Consider the following 23,431-nt stretch of genomic DNA (forward strand, 5'->3'; position numbering starts at 1 on the left):
GGGGGGGGGGGCAGAATCTGCCCCCCCCCCCCCCAGCAGGGCGCGTATGGCTGAATAGCCCAGCGGGGCGCGGGTTAAGGCAGTTTGCTGCTTTTTCATCTAATCCGATAAAGTTTCCGCATCTATTGTGTTCAAATAAATAATAAGCTTCGTCTTTTAGATAATGTAAATATTTATGTCGTTAACCCGGCAGTTGCTGGGGTATTTCGCCACCCACCGTTTGCTGGGGGGGGGGGGGCGTTAAACGCCCCCAGCCGATAACTCGAGAACCAACAGGCGCAGCGAAACGCACGAGGCGGCAAACGAAAGAACGCGACGAGACGCTTCAGATGAGTACTTTAAAGTTGAATTTTGAGGTCACAGGTCAGGTCAAGGTCAGGTCAAACACCTGAAATCGGGTTTTCAGTAGCATGGACTTCAGGACTTCGCAATGGGCGCCTCTCGTCATAAACTCTGTCAAAACGGTGCACAATCCATCATATAAGGCCTACAAGAGTGTCAGCTCCATGCAGGGGTCAGTCAAGCATAGGTCAGGGTCAAGGTCAGGTCAACCGGGCAGGCACATATCCCCGAAAATAAAAACTGATATTCGCAGCCTGTGACACATGTTTTATGGGTAATTTGGGGCGTAGAACACGATGGTGACATTCATTTTATCATATGTGTACGTGTTTGGCTAAAAAAGTTCAATTTAAGAAATTCATGTATCATGGTCGTGAAGTAGTCACGAGAAATTGTCAAGATTCAGTTCAAGATTTTGGAAAATGCGGAACGATAATCAATAATCGAAGATAGCCATTTGCTTCTCCATGGTATTGGCAGTCTAATGGCGTTTACGGCATGTCTATATGTCTATTCTGTGATTTTATATGATTTTTTGAACATATGCCGTTTTTGGTCGAAAACTCAGAAATCATGACGTCACTAAAACCTCGATATCTCAAAAATTTTCCGACCGATTTTTTTGAAACTTTGTCACAATAAACTTCAATCAATTCCCTACAGGTACCCAAAATTTGGCGCGCCTGCGGCGCGCCGTTTTTATGCTATGGCCCGGCGAAAAAAGTGGGGGCGTTTAACGCCCCCCCCCCAGCAACTCGCGGGTTAACAGGCAACTATCCCATTGATGAAACTCACCAATCTGCCGCACTGTCTGAGAGAAAATAAGCGTCACTGGCCGGACCATGTTCAATCATCGACGGCTGACTTCAGCGGCCCAGGCACCGACGTGGTTTTCTCTGCGAGCTACGGTGGCAGCTGTCTAAATTGGATCATAATTTATTTCCAAAATATTTCCCAGCAGCTCCGAACGAAAGCAAGGCGCTCAGGAATCCCATGGCCCGCGGCGGCCTGGCGGCTGGGACGGGCATGCTACACGGCTATGAAATAGTTGCACAGATTTACCGACCAATTTAGGCTGAGCACTGAGTGGTGTTCTAAACTGCGCAGTTGCCAGTAACGAATTTCAGTGGGATCAAAGACTTCCACGGGTTCAGTTGACGATTTACGCAGTCACTATACGCCGAAAATATCCTAGATATTTTGTTTTGCACGCCCTCATACGTCAGACACTGCAGGTGGTACGCTATTCTAGTGGCACCAGGGTCGGGGAGTACATTGTTACCGCGGCATGACACACCTACCAAAGATGAGTTCGTTTCGCGCCACCTGGGCATTGTTGAGGACGTATTCGACCCACGGCACCGGGGTTGTCTTGAAGGTGTGCTCGTGCCGTACCACTCGGACTGTGTTGAGGATGTGCTCGACCCACACCCCACCGGCATGGAGGAGAGTGACATTCATCCCATTCGTCACTCACCGAACAGGCCGAGTCGATAGTTGATGGTGATGACCACCACCTCGCCAAAGCTGGCCAGAACGCCGCCGTCGTACAGGTTTCCCGACGACCAGAGGTAGGAGTCGCCGTGGATGTACACCATCACGGGGTACAGGTCGGCGCCGCCTGCAACAGACAGGTCAAACAGGTCACTAAGGTCTCCTCACTTCCCAGGGACAGGAGGTCACCCAGGTCACTCAGATCAATTCACTGTCCCAGCTGCGGAAGGTCACTCAGGTCATTGCGCATGGCGGTGGAAGGTCACTTAAATCACTGCGTAGTGCGTATATTAGCGGAAGAAGGTCACTCAGGTCACTGCGCATCCCTCATGCGCTGCAGACGGGACGTGGCAGCGTCAGACCGCAGGAGTTCCTGGAATGAGTCAGGTTATGGAATTGTGCAGAGATGCCAGGAAGTCGCCCCGAGGTGGAAATGGTGAGCGACTGTCGCTGCTACGCCGATATTCAATAAGACCATTTTCAGTTACATAGTTCACGACTATCTTCACGTAAAGAAGAGTGAAATAGGATTTGAGGTGCATTTTGTCGTTGAGAACCGCCCACTTATATGTAAGCCCGTTGATGACCTACATGTTTCTGAACCGGGTTGTGTCTAACTTTGCCGATCGTGTGAATTTGCGTGATTTACAATGATGTTGGCTGGTTATTCGATGTCTACTGTACCGCAAAGAATGAAGGTGAATAAAAAACAGCTTATTGTCGTGTGCTTACAGGCGGTGTATTTTTAAACGAGGCTGTTCTTTAACAGCTTTATAAGAGATGCATAAAAGGAAATGTGCTCATTATGTAAAACTATTGACAACGCTTTTGGTTTGAAGCACTCAAACCTCGAAGCTTCAAGGCAAGTGAAATGATACAAGACCCTTCACAACAGCCTTGTTAGATCAAAGTATGTGCTTTAAGGGGCTTGTCAGCAAAAAAAAAAAAATCTTGAAATCAAAAGTTATTTCAATTATACCTTGTCGCAAGGCAAAGTAGAGTAAGCGAAGCAAAGTAACGCCAAGTAAGTCCTTCATAACTTCAGGAGTGTCCAAATTTGATAAATCTGTGCTTTGTTTTGAAATTGATAGGTGCAACATTACATATAGCGTATTTGTCTGGGCTAGTTGCTAAACCAGAAAGTGCCGTAATACGAACAGGATAGCTTTATTTGGCTAGGTTAATATACCATTTGATACCCACTATATTGCGTTGCTAAACGTGAGCTCTTGCTTACAAAATGGCGCTGGGTTCTCGAAAACAGTCAAATTAATTAAGCAGAAATAGTGGGCACCGTCGTCAGCCAGTCCAGGCTGGTACTGCACATATTGTCGCTGAACATGAGGCCGGCAAAATGGCAATCTCTTTTGTATTTCCTTTTCTGCTTTTCCACTGCTACAGGCTACAACAGCTGTCACCCAGCTATCCTTGAAAATAGGGGCACTGCAGTGTCGTTTAGCCTTTTTAGAAAACATTTATAGATTATTAGTCTTGTTCATTCACCTGACTCAAAGCTAATACATATACATATAGACCACAACATCCATGACTTAATGTTTGAAGACTTAAATCAAAATCAAACCAAGTACGACATGCCACTTAACTTCTCTTTTTCCTACATTTTACATTTCTTTATTATATGCTACATTGCAGTAGAGCATAAGGCACATTTTTCATCGCAGCTTTTAAGCAGAAACATTTTACAGCTAAAGTTGAAATGATTTCAAACTTCAGTGATAAGTATCTTTTGCAGCAGTCTTGTAGGTATAAGAACACAGCGCACTGCAGGGTGGCACCAAGGCAAATATGGCCGACGAGAAGTTCCGAAGTTCCCAATAACAGAAATGTCGGGCGCACTCCTTCCCCGGGAACAAACAGCGTGCGCGCGGCCCGAAATACCGCGCCAACAATGTCGTCACCAGGAGACCAGCTCAATATCCCGCTCTGCGCCAGACCCGTACTTCTGGAGCGCGGAGCACGTGTCATCGGACGCCGCTGCAACATTCCTCCTGTTAGTTCCCCAGAAGAATAAGGCATTCAGTGTTATGTCAGTTAGAAAATGCGCGTATACGGTACCGTCTGCATAATAGATTTATTTTTAGCGAAGTGCGAACTTTGGATAGATCGAACACGACTGCTCAAAATGACGGCAATAGAATGGTGCGAATGGAAATGGCAGTGCAATGCAAAAGCCACTGCAAGATGTATGGCTGCACAAGACGCGCTATTCTGAGAACTAAGTCCACTGTTCCCGTGCGCACTTAGCTTCAAATTTAGCTTCTCAAGTTTATTGCACAGGCCCATTTTCATTGCCATAGTTGTCCTGTCTTAGAAATGACAGAATCACTTTGTCAATGCGGCAAACTCTGGCGCGCGCTCCCTAGGAAGCGTTCCCAGTTCCGCACGTGCTCATTTACGAGCCGATAACTTTTCTCGGGGTGGTGGGCAAGTTGGCGCCCCGTCGACACGTTCCCACAGTGGCGGCGAACAGGTGGCCGGGCCGCCGGGGAGGTGTCGGAAGGGCGGCGATTTACCGACACACTGCAGCGGCACGGGGCCCCCAACTTCGACCGTCAGCGGCTGCCGGACCCAATCAGATGGTGACCGGTCGGCGTAAATATCCTGTTTACCGGTACACCTTTCAGTTGATTCGGACCGGCACTGCGGTAGTTTTCGAGCGTCCCCGTCCGTTATCAAATTGACTTTGATCGGCGCACCTTATATGGTGAGCCGATCTGCAGGGAGCATATTTCCCTGGAGACAAATCGGCGAGCTGCGCTGGTTTTAGAAGCAGCGCTGGAGGAACGGGGACATCGATCTGCGTTGTGTAGAACGTCACGCATTTGACGGGTGAAAAACGAGCACGCTGATCGCCCCATCTCGTTGTAGCATAAGATGCCGTTGGCCATCAGGCAAGTTGACTGTGAAGAGATTCTGCTGGCTCAATACGAGCGCATGCGCACTGGCTTCATTCAGCGTCACTGGTTTGATTTTGTTCTCCTGAGGTTATAGGGATATGCTTGGAGTTTGTTGGGATATATGTAAAATTGGATTGTTGCTTCCCCACTGATTCTCTTTGAATTAAAAACGCCTTCAGGATACCTTTTTAATCCGAACCTGATGAAGCCACACATATTCGGCCAGCTGATGGGTAATAAGAGCTACTTCGTTTGGGGAACCACGGCCCGCTCTCAAGTAATATTACCCGACAGCAATGAACAGGCGCGGCTTTGAACATGAACAGAACAGACTTTTCCACACACAAAAACCACCCTTGTGAAACGAGGCAGCTGCTATAGAACCGTGGCAAACTACGGAAGCCTTGCATTCAGCATCACCAGAAGCGGTGCACAGTCAGGTTATTTTGTGCTGTACGTATACTGTCGTCAGCATACTGCTTGCTGGTGTCTGCTATTGACAAAGCTGAAGGGACCAGCAGAGCTTTGGTTCAGCGTTTTGAGAGGTCGGGCGGTTCCTCATTGTTCTCCCGTCTGGCGGCGGGCTCTGCGGGCGGCTTCCCCTGCCCCAGGGGTCAGTGAGGTCACCCGGACCAGTTTAAGTTCACTAGACGAGCGAGGCTTGTCCCAAGTTGTTGGCGAACGACCCACAACACGGCATCACTAAGCCACTGACGCGGCCGTCAAAAGACGACCTTGATAAGCACACGGTCATTTCAGCCGAGCACATTGCCCGCTGCAGCGTGCCATCGGAGAAAATTGGCCTGACATATCGGCGATAAAATTTGACCTGATATTGACTGCATCTGCAAACTGCGCTGCCGGAATTGAAATGTCGACCGAAGAGCACTTGACATTTGTCACAGCGTCTTACTGCCGGTCTGGCCGGGCGGGAGCAGGTCCTTGAGTGAGCACCAGCCCTGTGGACCGCGGACGCCGCTTCTCATGAGACGCTGCGGAAGCGTCTAGTCTAGGGATCGGTCACTACAAAGATGAGGCCGATGATTAGTATTTACTTTGCACTTTTTATGAAAGCGGCAAAGCAATTCATATATTTTTTAGCATTATCCTCAGTGATGTTGGAAAGATAGATAGTTGAAGTACAAGAAAATACTGCGATTATCACTCAACGAATTTCATTCGCTTTAGCGAAGTCTTATGGACTGTGCAAGCCACGCCCCTGTCGACTAAAGCTACCTCGCCCATCTCTACCTGTCTGTGACGGTACGGGACACGCGTCTCGGAGCTGGGCGGCCGGTCGGGGCCCAGGTGGTCTCACCACCATCACCGTCGACGCTCAGGGCGTCTCTCCTGTGGAACGACCTCCCTGAGAGCCCGAGACGAGCTAAGCGCCGACATGAGACAGCGGTTCGCGCGTGAGCTGCTCGTGGCGACAGGTAGGGAGGGGAGTGGGGAGCGGGGGTGGGAGTGGGGAAATGATCAGCCGTTATAGAGCAGAGGCGGATGTCGATGAGGAGGCGTACATACATGAGGAGGCGTACATACATGTACGTGAGACTGCGGAAGAGGAACCGTTACACCAAGAGATCTGGGTTGACGTTAAGACATTGCATGATATCAAGCAATGGATTTATCCACTTGTAGCAAGTCAGCACTACAAAGTTGAAGAATTTGACATCGTTGTTAGCGCAGGCAAAGGGAAAACTAAAACTACTAGCGGCTAATCACCTACTTTTGGTTACAATTAGCTTTGGTTTCGTCATTGACAATGACAAATACATAAATGACAAGTAAATAACTAGATTAGAAACCGTTGGAACGCAGATACCATCAATAATGATAATTCCATGAAGCAAAGTCCTTTCCTAGGATAATATTTGTGAGAACTGGCCTCCTTTTATATTCACACAGACAAAACTAAGAGCCGTCCACCAAATAACTCCTAATTTCATTTGGCACTGGATTCTGGGAGGATTGAGTCCGCCGGTCGGCCGCAGCTCCGCAGGATGATCCAGCTAGTCTCGTCCTCAGCTCTTCCAGCCGACTCCAGCCTCGGGTGGACTCGGACTCTGATCCGCTAAATCCGCGGACCCGGGCACCGCCAGCCGTTTACCGCCGGGTCAGTCTGGCCGTCAGAGGTCTCCGCAGGTCGAGGGGAGGCTAGAGCTCGGTTATGCGACTAAAAATGCGTCCTTAGTTCTGCGACACCACGGTTATTATGAGCATGATTTCCGATAATTAATTGGCTACCACTCTGCCTCATTTCCTTCTAGCTTACCCGAACAAAGGTGAAAGAAATTTCGAAAAGAAAATAAACAGTGTTTTAGCGGTTTACTGACTCTATCGATAGAAGTTTCATTGAAACATTAGTTGCAACATTCATCCGGTTTGCTACTCATGTACTTTAAATGTGCTCACTCTATGAATCACTTACATAAATCACGTCTGGCTCGTTAGCAAAACTAAATAACGACAAGATGAGTTTCCAGCTCGTTTTGTTTTCCTTGGGTTTCAGTCTTAAAGCTTTATCGAAGTAACAGTGCACGAAAATAGGCCATTGCTTGAAAGTTACAATTCTTATTCTAGAGATACCTGAATAACAGAGTTGGTATTTAGTTCGATTTCAAGCTTTTACGACTAGACATCTTAATTCAAGGTAGGTACGTTTTTCGGCTACTAGTCACGATGCATGTCATTAGCGTTAAGGTTGTTAAGTGAGTCCGGGCTAAGCTATTACGTTCGGTGTATTGGCTGGCCTCGACCCCTGACCCCTTCCTGGGCTCTTCTGAAAGACGCCCTAGAAAGAACAGAGGGAGAAAAAAAAAACAATGGCTGCGCGCACTCCGTCGCTCGGCGTCCTAACGGAAAAGGCCGCTTGGCCAGCGTTGCCTCGAGTCCAACATAAGTTGTATGTCGGACTTACTTACGTGCAGTTATGGTAGCCGTTGTGGTTCCAGTGCCTGCGCCCACGCTGTAAGTTGCTAAAATACATTCATGGTAGAAATCAACGCTGTTACAATATATCGCCCACGTTCTAAATTCCATATATCTGCGCCTGTCGTGTGTGCGCGACATCTGGTGGCACTATGCGACCCGTAGTTCTCCCCGGCGCACCTAGGTGGCACTACCTGTCCCCAGTGGCGTAGCCAGAAATCAGCGAAAGGGGGGGCCATGGTGCTCGAGGGGGCGACTTTTTCCCTTGAAAGGGGCGCCATTGTGAGCTAGTGACAGGGGGTCAGTCTAAAATGTAACGTCATATATTCATGCATGATTTACTAGGTGCTACTACGGAACCGGCACGAGTATCAGAACCAGGTTTCGCTGATTTTTCATAAAATCCAATTAATGCAATTTGAAGCCCAGTGTTTTTTTATCAAAAGCCTATATCTTTATGCATATTTATTAAGCACGATATAGGAAATGAGCTCAGGCTACGGACATGTTATTCTCAAAATACACACCCATTCGAATTCGAAACGGCAAAATATGCGTTGATCGCTAGGCACAATCTTTATTCTTTGCAAAAAAACATACAGGTTCACTCACTGAACCAAAGTGACCTGTGGACTGTAGCCTCTGGTCGACCGGGTGGCCGTGCTTAGAATCTCAGACACTCATGACTGCATGAGTGCCAGATGGGTGAGGCGTGAGATTGTCCCATATAGTGGCACGAAGGTTAAGAATGTCTTCGGCCGGTGTAGTATAGAAGACGACTTTTGATGATGTGAGTGTGCATGGTCGACTTTGAATAAGTGCCATAGAAACCTGCTGATCTCACCGAACATTCGCCTTGCGTAATCCCCAGACCAAATATCTTCATTGAGGGCCAGGTCAATTTTGCGACCTCTCTATAAGTACCTATAAGTTACCGATTACCTATAAGTTAACCCGCGCCATGCTGGTGGCCTGTGCTTTCCGTGTCGTGCTGGGGGGGGGGGGGGTGTTTTCACGTCCCCCCTCTAACTCGGCTCCTGGGCCACGTAGCGACACGCGGTAAGGGGAAATCGAAAGAGCGTCAAAAATAATGACGGAAAGACTTCGTATCAATTTTTAGGTCGGGTCAAAGGTCAGGTCACCAGAGGTCATCAAAGGTAAAATTTAGTCCATTTCAACAATTTTGGAAACTGCCAACGGCTAACTCGGGAACCAATAGAGCTACAGCGCCGCGGAAAAGCGCATTCGATAGCCCTTTTACAGGCTTTTCTGAATATTGCTCTCGGATTTGATCTCAGGTCAATGGTTTAGCCTCCAGAGGGCAAAAATTCCAAAAATAACAGTTTTTATGAAAAGCGTTCGTCTGCAATAACATTTGGTTCAAGACAGTGACGATATTTATTTTGCCTGCCTCGTGTTCCTCTCGTCGAGACGCTTCGAATGAACTATACGTTGACCTTGAAAGGTTATTTTAAAAATTTGACCGCAGGTCAAGGTCATGACCTGACCGGAAAGGGTCATTCTGCAGGTCAGTCGATCCGTATCGTCGAGCTGACAACATCTGACGTGTTTTCACCGCTCTAGCACGTCTCTATCAAAAGTTGAAGCCAAAAAACCGTTTATGGTGATAAAATAGGTGACCGTTTATGACCTGAGATGACCTCAAGGGCACATAAAAGGACACAGGTGCATTGTTACGATTCAGTGTGTTATGTTTACCTATGAACCGATGTTTAAGGGGGTTTTAAACGACATTCGTCCAAAAGAGGCGCATTTCACTTTTCTCCCACTGACTTGAGGTCCCAAAATTGACCTGACCTTAGGTCACAGAAGTAAAAAGTCCGAGATGAACATGTTATGCATATTGTTAGTCTTATCTGAAAGTTTCAAAAGTGATCGTTCAGTCGGTGTAGCTATAGCGGGTCTTTTAGCTTTTTTTGAGGCAAGGTCACTTGACGTGCCCTAGTGACCTGACCTTGAACGACCCTCATCTGAAATTTAACAAGCTGTGTAGAAAAGATGTATGAACAGGTGTAGTACCAAAGACAGCGCAGGCGCTGCGCGACGCCGTTTTCGAGATATTCGCGAGAAAAAACCTAAGGGGGGCGTAACCCCCCCCCCCTTCCAGCACGGCGCAGATTAATGGGAGACAATTAAAACGCTCTTCTTCTGAACGAAAACAACCTCAACCATCGGGATGCAGGTTAATATGACACATTTAATCTGTAAATGTCACTCGTGATGTGACCATTTTTATGTTACTGAGGTCATCTCAGGTCATGAAAGGTCTCCAGTAGATTTTGGACAATAACTTTTGATAGAGGTATGGTAGAGCAATGAAACACCCTATATAATTATTTTCCTTCTCGAAAATATGGATCGACTAATATGCAATATGACCTTTACCGGTTAGGTTATGACCTTTTCCTTAGGTCAAATTCTCAAAGGCCCTTTTAATGTCAAATTCTAGTTCATTTGACTCGTCTGTCTCGAAAAATGGAACACGATGCTGGTTGAACTAATCTCGTGCAGGTCTGAGCCAAAAGGTATTACAGATAAACGTCCTCCGCGAAAACGTATATTTTGAGGCTAAAACGTTTACCTTAGGTCAAATCTGAGATAATAAGAGAGAGCATAAAAAGAGCTATCGAATATGCGCTTTGCTGCGGCGCTGTAGCTCAATCTCTTTCTGAATCCTGACTTATGCGCCGCTTTGTCGAAAAATGTCAACATCGGCGAAATTTGATTTTCGGTTGTCGCTGGTGACCTGACCTTCGACAGGTTCGACCTAACCTTAAAATGATCTTAATAGTTTTGTAATAGTTTTTGACGCTCTTTCGAACGCCGCCTACTGCGTGTCTCGACGTGGCCCACAAGTTGAGTTAGAAGTGGGTGTTCAAACACCCCCAGCAGGTTCAATAAAAAAACGCTTACGCTGGGGGCGGCACCGCACTGCTAGGCGCTGTCGGCATCGCAATAATGGGCGGCAGAGCGCTGAGGGGCGCCACTTGCATTGAGGGGTGGCATTGTACGGTGAAGGGGGCAGCGTCGCGTTGAGGGGCGGTATCGCAACGAGGTTGGCACTTACAAGGCTGCCTAATAAGGAACGCTTGGCACATCCAAGCCCAGCTCGGCGCCGCCTAGCTGCTGCATCTTGAAAAGGGCCCTTAGTGTCGATGAGAAAGCCCCATTGTCAAATAATTGCCTAGCGTCAGTGGTTTCGGGGGGGGGGGGGCGCTATCAATCTTGAATGGGGCGGGGCGACCGAAGTATCCATTCAGTTTCGCGTCAGTGACTACTGGAGGGCGTCTGAACGACCTCGGATAGGGCGAATGTGATCTTCAGAAGGGCACCGGGTGCTCTAGAGGGGTGCAATGCTTGGATGGGGTCACTGCTGCCTTCAGTAGGGCGTCGAACGCTCTGGAGGGGCGTCATTGATCTCGGATGGTCCGACTGGGATTTTCAGAGGAGCATCAGTGGTTTCAGAGGGGCGCCATTGATCAAGGATGGGCCGACTGAAGCCCCGGTTCAGGTGGGAGCCAGTGGCTCTTGAGGGGCGCCAGCGACCTCGGATTGATGGGGCGACTGTGATCTTTAGAACGGCGTTGAGGGGCGCCATTGGGCATGGATGGGGCCACTGTTGCCTTCAGCAGGGCGCCGCAGGGAGGCTCTGGAGGGGCCTGAGCTTGGGTGGGCCGACTGTAGTCTCCAGGGGCGTTGTCTCGGATGGGGTGAATGTGATTTTCAGAGGGGTGCCGGGTAGTCTAGAAGGGCGCCATTGGTTTCAGAGGGCTGTCATCGATCTTAAGATGGGGCAGCTGTAACCTTCGTTTAGATGGCCGTGATCTTCAGAAGCGCGCTGGACGCTCTGAAGGGGCGTCATTGGGCTTGAATGGGGCGACTTTAGTCTCAAGCGGGACGACTTCAGTCTCAAGGGGGTGGGGCGCTAGTGGCTCTTGAGGGCGCTATTGATCTCGGATAGGGCGACTTTGATCTTGAGAAGAATGCGGGTGCTTTAGAGGGGCGCCAGTGGTTTCAGGGATCGATCTTGGATGGGTCGATTGGGGCAGCTGTGAACTTCAGAAGGGCGCCGGGTGCTCTAGAGGGGCGCCATCAAGCTTTAATGGGGCGACTGTTCCGTTTAGGTGGGTGCCAGCGGCTCTTCAGGGGCGCCATCGACCCTGGGGGTTCGGAATATTCTTGTTTCCGGAGGGGCGCCCTTGAACATTTGGGGGCTCAGGTCGTATTTGGGGGTGCCCTGGAGATTATTTAGGTGTCCAGGCACCCCAAAGAGATATTGAGTTCGATCCCTGCCTGCACATCACTTTTTAATTCATGTTCTCTCTGTAAAACGGCATCAGCCTAGTCGGCGCTAATTGGGGCGCCATTTGGGCGGCTTGGCGGAAAGGGGGGGCCATGGCCCCCATGGCCCCCCCCTGTCTACGCCACTGCCTGTCCCGTGATAAGGCACGACCTGGCGCTGGCGGAGGTGGGAGATGGCGCAACTTCCCGCTAATATAATTTGCACGGTTCCATCGTGAAATGACCATTGTCATTGTTGTATGTTTCTTGACAACGACCTCGATGCGAAGGTCGAAAATTCGAAACGAAAACAATGAACGACTAGTAGCCGAAAAACGTACCTACCTTGGTATTTAGTTCATTGACGATTCTGACCGGCAATCGTCCCGGCGTACCCAGTGCCAACACATCAAAAGGTTCCAGATCGTCATTTATTGCCCCTTAAATAAAAACCAGTATAACGCCTTTTGGGGCGACTAACGGAGCGAGCGAGAGGGTGAGCCTTGCACGTGCGAAATTTCGAGGGGGTTACCTCCAACTGACTTGTGCACGGCACCCTACTAACCGGTCTCTAGCGATGTGCCAAATTTGAGCGCAATCGGCCCAGCCGTTCTCGAGATCTGGAAGCGACACCCTGCACGTGCGCACGTGCAAAATGGTTCCCGACTGACTTTTGCACGGCACCCTACTAACCGGTCCCTAACTGTGTACCAAATTTGAGCGCAATCGGTCGAGCCGTTCTCGAGATCTGGAAACGACCCCTGCACGTGCGCACGTGCGGCAGCACCCCAACTCTGGCACATGGATATGCATTGTCTAGTGGGTGCCTACCTACATGCCAACTTTCAGCGCAATCGGCCCAGTAGTTACCGAGATATTGCAACAATTACAAAACTGACACCTCTTCGTTTTGCACGTGTCACGCGCATAAGGGGTCACCCACATGCATCGGGAATAGTCCAATACTTGGTAGAAGGAATGAAGCTACCCTACAAAAATTACCGCATGTAAATCGGTCTAGTGGTTGCTGAGATATAAGCCTCGCAAAAGCGTCCGCACGCGCTCATACTCAGAAATTTCCGTTAATCTAAGGAAAGACTACGCTCGCTTCGCTCGCTCCGTAATAACGTCACAATAGTGTCATTTCATTACTCAGTTACGCAAGAGGACAGGTAGAAATGGCGTCAGCGTGCCATAACAAAATGTCCAAAGGACAAAGTGCTAAATAGCACGCATGTCTGAGCAAGCAGTCACGCTGCTGTTCATCTGTTCATCTGTCTGGCAAACCATGTCCGGTTGGCTTTCACTAGTCTCTTCTGCGGAAGACGAGATTCGCTCTTTTTCTGAGCTCCCCCAGCTTTGTGACTGTAACTTGTAAGCGCCACCTGAGAGCATCCAATCCTATTGTAGTACAATAAGTGAAGCTATATCACAGAATTAGAGAAATGACGAGCATGTAATCGTTCTATAAAATGCAACAATGTATCGAATAAGATATCGATATAAGATATTGGTAATAGGATATCGATAAAGACATCGATATTTCCAAAGCCATGCACTACTGTATTTAGTAGCTGACTAGTGACTACTGACTTGTACTTAGGTACTAGAGTAAGAATGCAACGTAATTATTAGAAAATATGACCCAACGATACATCAAGATAAAGTTTCAGTGATCTATTTATAAACCATCACAATGTCTCTGCAAATGTTTCCAATGCCTCTAATTCGTTCGACCACTCGCCGCCACTGCTTTGTGTGTTTTCTGACTTTCACTGCATTCTGCACACACTCAGCGATCTTGCAGAAGGCTGACCTCCTAAGCTTAAGTCAATTGCAGTAGCACAATGCACAGAGGGACATACTAGGCCTCAATTTCAAAATTCGTGACATCATCGGTGAAAAATGAAGCTAATGTATTTACCAGTTAGCAAAATGTGTTTTCGACATTTAATTCTTTTTTTTTTATTGGTCTTTTGTGGCATCGCTGTCAGCTGGGTTGTCACATTTAAAGTCAGAGCTTAACACTGGAGAACTATGATTTCTAATCAATGCACGACCAGGGAAACAGAAGCTTTAGCCTCCATTTGTCAGTTCGTACGTCGTTGGGAATTCAGTTAAAACTCGTTAGGCTGCTAGTCCGCCACTTGAATAAATCAAAAACTAATTAGCAGACCATCCCAGGACATCTGTTGGCAAATTAACAGCACAGTCCACGCATATTCTCAAACAAAGAGTATTCTTTATGCAAATTGTTGGTCCTTTGGACCTGTCCGGGCACTCGGCATAACTCAAAACAAGTTAGCATTTCGGTCGTCGTCGAGCCGTGCCCAACTTCCAATCTGCAGCGAGCGCGGCCTGAACTGGAAATGTGAAATGGCTTCTGACACGTACAGGGGAGGCAGCAAACTATCTGTCCGACGCTGTATAACATCACAGGACCGAGTCGACTCCTCGGCTGGATCTGATCGGGCTATGGATGTCGACACCACTCCGTCCGTGCCAGACGCCGGGCCGCCTCTCCACCGCGCCGCGCTCCAATCTCCGAGAACGACACCGCGAGAATTCGTCGATAGCGCGCTCCAAAGAGACCGCAGACTCCGGCCGCTCGTTGGCGGCCCCCACTGTTTGATGCTGGTTCGTATGGCATTTGAAAAGGCTTAAAGGTGAACAGGAACAGGAAAACAAGGCGGCGGCGCGCAGCTTCCGGAGACAAACAATGGCCTGAATGTCGCCCGTCACGGTGGCGGACCGGCGAGAAAACGAGGCTGCGCCGGTGAATTGGGGCCCGGCCTGCAGCAGAATCGACATCGCCGCACGTACACGGCCAGTCGGACTCGGGCGGAAAAGAAAATGCACCATGCCAGTCTTTTCAGTAAGATGCGCGATAGGCGGTGCGAGCATACTTTTTATGGAAGTTCTTGCTGTATGCCAAACTATTAAAATGTGTTCCAAACGCCTTCTCTCTCATTCCCTTTTGTCTCTCCTTCCTCTCTCTCTCTCTCTCTCTCTCTCTCTCTCTCTCTCTCTCTCTCTCTCTCTCTCTCTCTCTCTCTCTCTCTCTCTCTCTCTCTCTCTCTCTCTCTCTCTCTCTCTCTCTCTCTCTCTTCTCTCTCTCTCTCTCTCTCTCTCTCTCTCTCTCTCTCTCTCTCTCTCTCTCTCTCTCCCTCCCTCCCTCCCTCTCTCCCTCTCTCTCTCTCTCGCTCTCTATCTCTCTCGAAAAGAGGAGAGAGAAAGAGGAGGGAGAAGAGAGAAGAAAAAGATGATCAGAACATTGTTTTGACAAAATTCAGGCGAAATGATTTGTATTTACCTACTGTCGTCCTCAGTCACGCTGCTCAACTTGCATCATATGAGATTGTGTTGACACTAGCATGGTAATTATCTACGCTATTTTCTACTAGAAACCTCCAAGCTTCCACTGTCACGCAAGGCTGAGTACAGACTGCCGCTTCCGCTTGGCAGGTTCGCAAATCGCCAATTGGGAGCAAACTTCGTTATTTAAGCAGGACTAAGTCCGTTAGGCATCTTGGCTGAGCGCAGCCGACCCACTACATTGTTCCTGCTTACGTGAGCAGAAAACAGGCCGTCAAGAGCACGCCGGAAAGTTCGTCTCTCCCCTCCCCCGGCCCGTCCCGCCCCGGCGTCGCGGCCGGCACCGTAGGAACATCAATACGACGGCCCGAATTGGTCTCGGCTGGTCGCGCGGCTGGCCTGCCGCCGGCCAGGAGCCAGCCCGGTGCACCATCACTCAGTGACGACAGTCGCCGGCCCGACCGGGGAGGTCCCACGACCATGTTCGGCGGGCGTCCGTGCGCGCTCGGGCGCCGCTGATAGAGAGACTCAGCTGATGAGTGCGGCCACGGACCGGGAAGTTACGATAATTAATTAGCTGAAGAATGTGGCCTGAAGCTGGCTGCCGGGCAACTTGTGCGGTTTTATCGCGTTCGTTGTCGTGTTTGATTAAACTTGGTCGAGAATCATCACTTGGAACGAGTCTAGCGGTTTTGTGAAAATTACTTGGCGGCTGGATCGCTCAAACCTGCCGTAGGAACTCTTTCTCCACTTCCCCAGCGTGGCAGCGGGGAGCCGCTAGGAGTTCTCCACCAGCAGCGTGCCTGCGAGTGGGGAATGGGTCGGATAGGGCGGGTCCCGGCCCTTCCGCTGGCGGTAACTCAACGGCACTAAGGAGGACGGCGGGGGGCCCGCGAGAGCCGCATGGGGCAGCGGCGGCGGCGGAAGCGCGGCATGCGAAAACGATGGCATTAGGATGTTCGTAGGGCCAACAGTATATTTATCAGCAAGATCGAGTACCATATGACGCCTGTATGTGAAGTGGCGCAATGCCAAGCCCTCAGTTTTTTGGGCTGAAATACGCCCTGAGAGTGTCAACGCTCGACTTCTTCGGTCAAGCGTGCAGCCGTGATTAAATGAGCTGATATTCAGTGAGAAAATGTTGTCTCAGCAGCATGAGATGAGCGCACTCTCCCGGCTTTGGAAACGTGAAGGGACGGCTATTAGATCGTGGTATTTATGTACAGGCACGTAGCCAGGATTTTGCTCAGGGAGGGGCCACAGGTCGCGGCCTACACAGTGTCGTACCCCCTCCAAAAATGCTCCTCGGATTTGGCCCACTATTTTTTGGGGGGTTGCAGCTGTTTTATTTTTCATTTTATTTTATTTTATTTTATTTTTTATATGATTTTTCGTCTTCAGAGGGGCAAAGCCCACGTGCCCCCCCCCCCCCCGCCCCCTTGGCTACGTCCCTAGGTACGTACCAATGTGACATTGGACTGCGGTATGACAATCGGACTATTCTGTATGGTGAATACATGTCTACCTTATTGGCTTCTGAGATATCTTTTGAACTGCGCTTGGGGCCCCATATCAGCTGCAATGCCGAGCTAGCACATTTCCCTTTTACTTCTGCGCTCAGCTGCCATCTCTCTTTTCGAAACTAGAGTGGTCAAGACTTTTCTGTGGTCATCCTGAGCTCCCACTCAGAGCAAAGTTCAATGTCAGGGGTCATCAACTGCCCATCTGCCGCACCTGCTCCTCAGAGGTTCTCAAATCGACTGCAGACACTCATTATCAGACACACCAGTGGAAGAAACGCATCACTTTTCAGCGATCCACGGGACCCATTGTCGTGAGCTGTCGTGAGGTGCGAGATGTCCCCCTGGTTAACGGGTGCGTTCTAACGGTTCTCTCCCAGGATACTGGCCACTGCAGTGGTCATCGGTGCTCCCCATGACCTCCTCCGAACCATTAGCATATAAATCAGGAAGTGAAGACAACTCCATTCGTCTCGAGTGAGTCTGAATCATGATTTGAAGCGATTTCATGCAAATTAGTGTCACAAAGCTGTAAAAGAGCTAGCTGTGATCACTGTAAATCTCTTATAAGCAGGAGTAATGTAAGCTATGTATCACATGGTACAACATAACTTTAACACATATTTAAGTGTTTAAAGGCAAAAAGCACATTTGTAATTAAAAAAAAAAAAATGTTATATTTAATGACCTCAATGGATATCTCAATATAAGTGCACCATGTTGGATATATGTTGGACATTGGATATCAAAATAATAAAAACCTGGCTCCATGATCCCCTCGGATATAAGATGAAGATTCGTGGGATCATAGCTCAGACACATTCTCACAGTTCCGTGCACCTGTTAGATAAACGACTGAACCCCTGTCCAGTAATCTTCAACATTCTTTTTACTACCTGACAACAGCCATAAAAGCCTCACCACAAACATCATGTCACCACAAATCCATGCACAGCCTACCCTATCCCGCCTGGGCAGCTCACACAGTACGCCTGGCCGCCCCATTTCTACCAGCCGTCTGGGAACAGCGCTGTCCGCGCGGTCACGTCTAATGCATCCATCTTGTGCGGCTGGACGTTGGTGCGGATCAGCTTCATCGTGGATTACCCCATCGCCCGGTCCATTACTGGTGTGTAATGATAGCACGCAGAACCGCCACCGGCTGCAGAGCGCTCTGGGCAGACCGCAGTCGCTACTGCCGTGACCTTCTGACTGCTAGGATACATCAGTCAGGCGTCACGCCTACCCATCAGTAGTCTGATAGATAGACCGGTCAGTCTGATGGCCAGGCTAACAGTCTGTCACTCATGAGCTGTCAGTTAGTCAGTGGCCAGTCTGTCAGTGCGATTGATAGTTGGTTAGGAAGGCAGTCGCAGTCCGCCAGTCGCAGTTCGTCAGTCGCAGCCAGTCAGTCGCAGTCATTCAGCCGTAGTTCTCAGTAAGTCAGCCAGTTGAGCAGTATGAGGTCTGTTTGCTGCCGGCCGGAAAAGACTGCTCATTGCCATGCGTGCTATTAGGAAACAGCTGCACTGTCGTCTGTCACACAGCCCTACGTAAAAATTCAGTCATCTATATCCTCTTTTTCAGACCTAGCAGTCACAGCTCCACTCCATACCACTCAGTCACCAGTGCGCCCGTCAGTGCAGCGGTCTGAATCACCAGTCCATGACCCCGCCAGCCCCCCCCCCCTCCTCCACGGCTGACCTCCGCGCCCCTCCCCGCGGGGCTATCGGCCGCCGGCATTCTATGCGGCCAGTGTTTGTCCAGCGCGCCACCGCCGGCACACACAGATGCTCCGTGGACGGACAAACAGCCGGCACAATCGATGGAGGCCAGCGCGCCAATCTAACCACAGATAATGTTTGTCTCTTATTATGCAGCACGCGGCCGGGGACCGAGACGCCGCCCCTGCGGACCAACCAGCTGAGAAAGACATAGCCCCAGTGGCGGGTGTGTTTACGGGCTACGCCTGTGTTCTAAAGTCAGCCCATTTTTCGTCTCCATCTCCGTCTCGCTCGCTCTCTCTCTCTCTCTCTCTCTCTCTCTCGCTCTCGCATCGCTCTCGCTCTCGCCCTCGCTCTCGCCTTCGCTCTCTCTCCTCTCCCTCTCTCCCGCCCTCCCTCTCTCGAACCACCTCTTGTTATTTAAGTTTAAGTCATTTCGGCCCGATGATGTCTTATTTGTACAGTCTGTCTTTAAAGTACCGCGCAAAGTGGTGGTGGATCCATCAAGCCTGACCGAGAAAGGGCCTGTTTTAATTTAAAAGTCACCGACCAATTAACCTAGGGAATGGACAAGGATGTCAATTGCTTCGGTGACCCAAATTTAGCAGGTCCTTGCTCAAATGCTCAGTCAGGCTCGATGGATCCACCGTCACTTTGCGCGGTACTTTTAAGTTTTAAGACAGACTGTACATTTGATCTTCGCTAGAGTGTGGCGATGAAGTTTTGTTCCGGGGTGCCTTGGACAATAGATGGCTCATTTTTTACCTTATTAAGTAATTGGTAGCTAGTTAGTTGAAGCTATTGTCATTTTATTCATTTTGACCCGGTCGCGGGTCACCCAGTCCTGTCATGATCCGCTCTGCTTCGAGCATACCTCATCCTGCTAAGTAGCTCGCCCTGCCCCGGATGCGGGCGAGAGCTCCTCGCTGCAATATGCCCTCATATACTCCGTCTTGCGCCGCGAAAATAACTAGACGTGTCAGATTGGATAAAGGCCCGATGCTAAATTATTTTCTAAATTGATGTTCGGTGTTTCAACACAACCAAGAAAGCATGCTTCAAGAACTTGTTGTGGAGAGGCCGGGGATCCATTCCCGTGAAAATATAGAACGTAGATAATGTTGGAAATGTTTTTGGTTAGGCGATGATGAAAAAGCGTAATCGACTGAAAATTCATAGATTGTGCTTTAGGGATGCACCAGTGAAAAGAACTCTCACACCATATGCAAAAATAAAATAAATTCCTCCCTTGAAGGACGCTATCGATATTGTTCATACTACAATACCAATTATATCGATTATATCGATTATACTTCAAATACTGGTAAATAGATATCAGCTTTACAGTTAATTATTTTCATTGCAAACATTGCAGTCCGAAATATTCAACTCAATGTGCAATATCTATGCATCATAGAGGAATACGAGTGCATCCTATGCGATAAGATTGCGTGCTGTGGTGACATATTTTGCTGAGTCTTCCTTATATACTGGTTCTGCGCATTTTTTTCTCCTGCTTCTCTGGAATCGCATTCAAGATCGGACGCGCACCGAAATGGCTTGTCACAGCTAAGACATTCGAAAATGGATAACAGAGTTTCGGAGCGAAATTCAACTAATATCAAGGGAGGACACGATTTAAACGCAGCTGCGACAACCGAAATTTGAACAGAGCTAAAGGTCGGTGAAAGTGAAACGTGGATATTTGGCGGAAAAATGAAAAATCATAAAAAATTTATTCAGGCGTTATTAGGAACTGTTCAGCGATTTTTCGTCTGTTCTTATATTTTATACAGCAATAGCACTAAACGAGTGGTGCTGGAGCGAGAATGCAGAGTATTATGTCATAACTGGCATTTATTTGCTGATAATTTTTTTTCTTCAAAACATTAGCTTTCGACAGCTTAATCAGCTAACATAGGTATTTATCGTCACTATAATTTAGGTAAGCTATGTAGTGGCTGATAACGAAAATGGCGACCTGTCGAATACTTTGAGCCGAATGAGCCGAATTTTTCTCACAGAAACAATGCTTTATTCCATAGTGTCGATAGAAGATCGCCCGGATTTCGCAGCTTCAGGTTCATCAGATTCTGAATTAATTATCATGCATTGCACAGCTGATATACATACACTTATTACATGCCATCACCATCATTGACCGCTAGCTCACCCTTTCTGGGAGTAGCGGACGTCTATCTTAGTAAACACCGCAAGAGAAAACTATTGTTTAGCCTGAGCAATTCTTCATACTCATACCATTAAATTCGTGCATGTATTTGAGGGTACATTGTTTGGTCGAGCACAGAAGTGGTTGACCACCCAGGTTGTGAAAATCAGAATCTCTGGAAACTATTATCCCTTACATCGGATGTGTAGAACGCGCTGGCTGTGTGTGGATTCTTCAACTTCTTTCCTTGCTTCAAAGTTTTTGCTTTTCACAAAGTTTGTTGAACGGATGAGCCACTGAAGCTCGGAAAATTATGTGGTGCTAAGCAGTGGCTGCATCGGTGCCTTAGCGTATACAAACATGCTTCTGTGAATGGCCTGCTTTTCGACTCCGATTATGGGTTTACGTGCATTGTGAAATTATGATTTAACTTGCAAATATGATAGATCAAGTAGGTATTTTACTCCATCTATGCTGAAGTTCGCATAAATATCTGCGATGATAGCGTAATCCATATTTAAGATCTTGGAAGGTATGCCCAATAAAGAAAATCAAAATCAGGATTCAAATGGCCTATTCATTCATAAGTACAAATTTATCAATTGATGTAAGAAGAAAGTTTTACTTGAATGAAAACGCACAATCAGATCTTACAACGCTCACCATTTTATAGAATTATTCCAACGATTGAAGTTGTTCCAATCGACAAAGCTGTCGCTCTATTCTCAGCATCCCATCCCGACAGCTGCACGGCGCAGTCCCCTGCCGATGGTCTGCGCGCGGGGACGATCGGAAGACGGCGGCGGCCCGAAAAACAGTCCCGTTAGACGAGCCGCCTCATCTGGGAGCTGCGATCGGACGGCGGCGAGCGACAGTCCAAACTTCCGCCGCTCGGCAGCCGGTGCCAACTTGTCTCGATCGCCGGCCGGAAGTGAAACTGCGGAAAGGCGTCTCGTCGCGGGCCTCAGCTCCCACCGCCGCCGCCGCCGCCGGCCGCTGCGGCTGAGCTGGCACCTAACGCCACTGCACTGCGTCGAGCGCAGACAATTTTCCAGGCGTTGACACTAATGCCGCGTAAAATTAGACAAAAACATGTATACAACAAATCTTTAAAAGACACCTTTTGAATAACTAATCGATATCTAATTTCTTTGAGCACTTCGCACGCCTCTGTCTACAAATATCTCAGCTTTATGTGATGGGCGGATGCGGACAGCCCGGCTAACCGAAGGCCCGGACGCCTCGTCGGCAGCAACGGGCGGCGAAAAGAAGGCAGCCGGATGTGTGGAGGGCGCCGACGGTGGTCAAAGTGGAGCTCCACACCATCCAAAACACGCCCTGGGGCAGCCTGAGTGGCCGGCACGGTACACAAAGGAGTCATTTTTACTCGTCGGACACGAGAGGTGCCCTGCAGCCGGCCCGGGTGCGTGACTCGCACTCGAAATAGCCCGCTCGAGGTCGCGCGCCGCCACCGTCGCAAATGTATTGGCTGCGCTGATTGAAGTGCAGCACAGGCTAATTTGTCTCTTAAGTAGTTAATGTGTCCAATTGAGGCTTAACGGCATATGTCAAACTATGTAAATGAGCCGTCAGCTGGTTATGTTCCGATGATTTGAGCCAATTGATGTAGCATTTCAGCAGCGCCGAGGATGCTGCATTTAATTACTCCTAAAAGAGATGAGTGTGAGAGAGTTTCAAATAGTAAGGCTATGGAGTATCAACTACCTGATGGCAGTAAAAAGGTAATATTTAGCAGCATTCGACACGCTTACAATTCTATTTTAACTGCACCTTCATCATCATATCGCAGTATCTACCTGCAGCACGCATCATATTAGTATTTAATATTACCGCACTCCTATACAAGAAAAAGAGGTAACACTACTCAAATAGGTTACACATATTTTCACATAAGGTTTCCCCGAATGGCGATCTTTGAACCGAGCAATAAGTGTGTATGGACTGGAGCTAGCGCCGTGATAGCAGCAATGCATTTCCAATGAAGCCAACCCTCGGAGAATAGCCACGGAGAGTCGATGGGTACGGAGAGTCATTCCGGAGACTCTGGTGTTCCCCCTGAACCCACGCCTGTCTTCTGACATGCCAACTAACAAAGCATAGCTCCGCGCCTTCAACTACCAACGCATAGTTCAGCCTCAACTTCACGCACTGCTCGGCTTCATCCCCAGCAGCGAGGCGCCGCCCAGAGATGGTCTGTCTGAAGTCTGTCCTCAGAAAAAGCCCGGCGCTACTCAAAGGCGTCCGACAAGTTTTCCGTCCGGGACAATCCGTCAGAAGTTTGGGACGTCGGCTCACCGCCGGCCGTCTCCGTTACCATCACACCTCGGGTTGGGGTGTACCCGGCTGACGGCGATCCGTTCCATCGGAGCGTTCAGCGGCGGAGTGGTGCCGATGAGACTCCTAATGTGGCGCTCAACTGCGCCGATAAATGCCAAAGTACCGCAGTCGGCAAAACTTGGGGCTGTTTATAGGAATCGTTAGAATTCGTGGAACTCCGCGGCACTCTGCATAGAAGTAAACGACGAGTTCGCGGTAGCCACAATGGCTTCGGCTGTATTTTGAAGCACACAGTGCTGAAGAACTTCCTAAAAAATTCTTAAAAAATAAATGCTTCATGAGCTTCCAATGGGCAAAGTCGATTCCAAATACCAAAGGTCAATGCTACGCCATTGATGTAAAATTGGCGGTGCT

At 48.9% G+C, this 23,431-nt stretch overlaps 1 protein-coding gene across 1 annotated transcript in view; it reads right to left on the reverse strand.

Annotated features, from left to right (window-relative positions):
* Positions 1-23,431, reverse strand: part of LOC122386226 (neuroligin-2-like) — a 152,409-nt gene that overhangs the window by 44,688 nt on the left and 84,290 nt on the right. Inside the window, exon 3 of the mRNA XM_043375222.1 lies at positions 1,820-1,963. Coding sequence (XP_043231157.1) covers positions 1,820-1,963 — 144 coding nt within the window. The remainder of the gene's footprint in view (positions 1-1,819; positions 1,964-23,431) is intronic.

Source organism: Amphibalanus amphitrite, unplaced genomic scaffold, assembly GCF_019059575.1.
Source record: "Amphibalanus amphitrite isolate SeventyFive unplaced genomic scaffold, NRLGWU_Aamphi_draft 000244F_arrow, whole genome shotgun sequence".
NCBI lineage: Eukaryota > Metazoa > Arthropoda > Thecostraca > Balanomorpha > Balanidae > Amphibalanus > Amphibalanus amphitrite.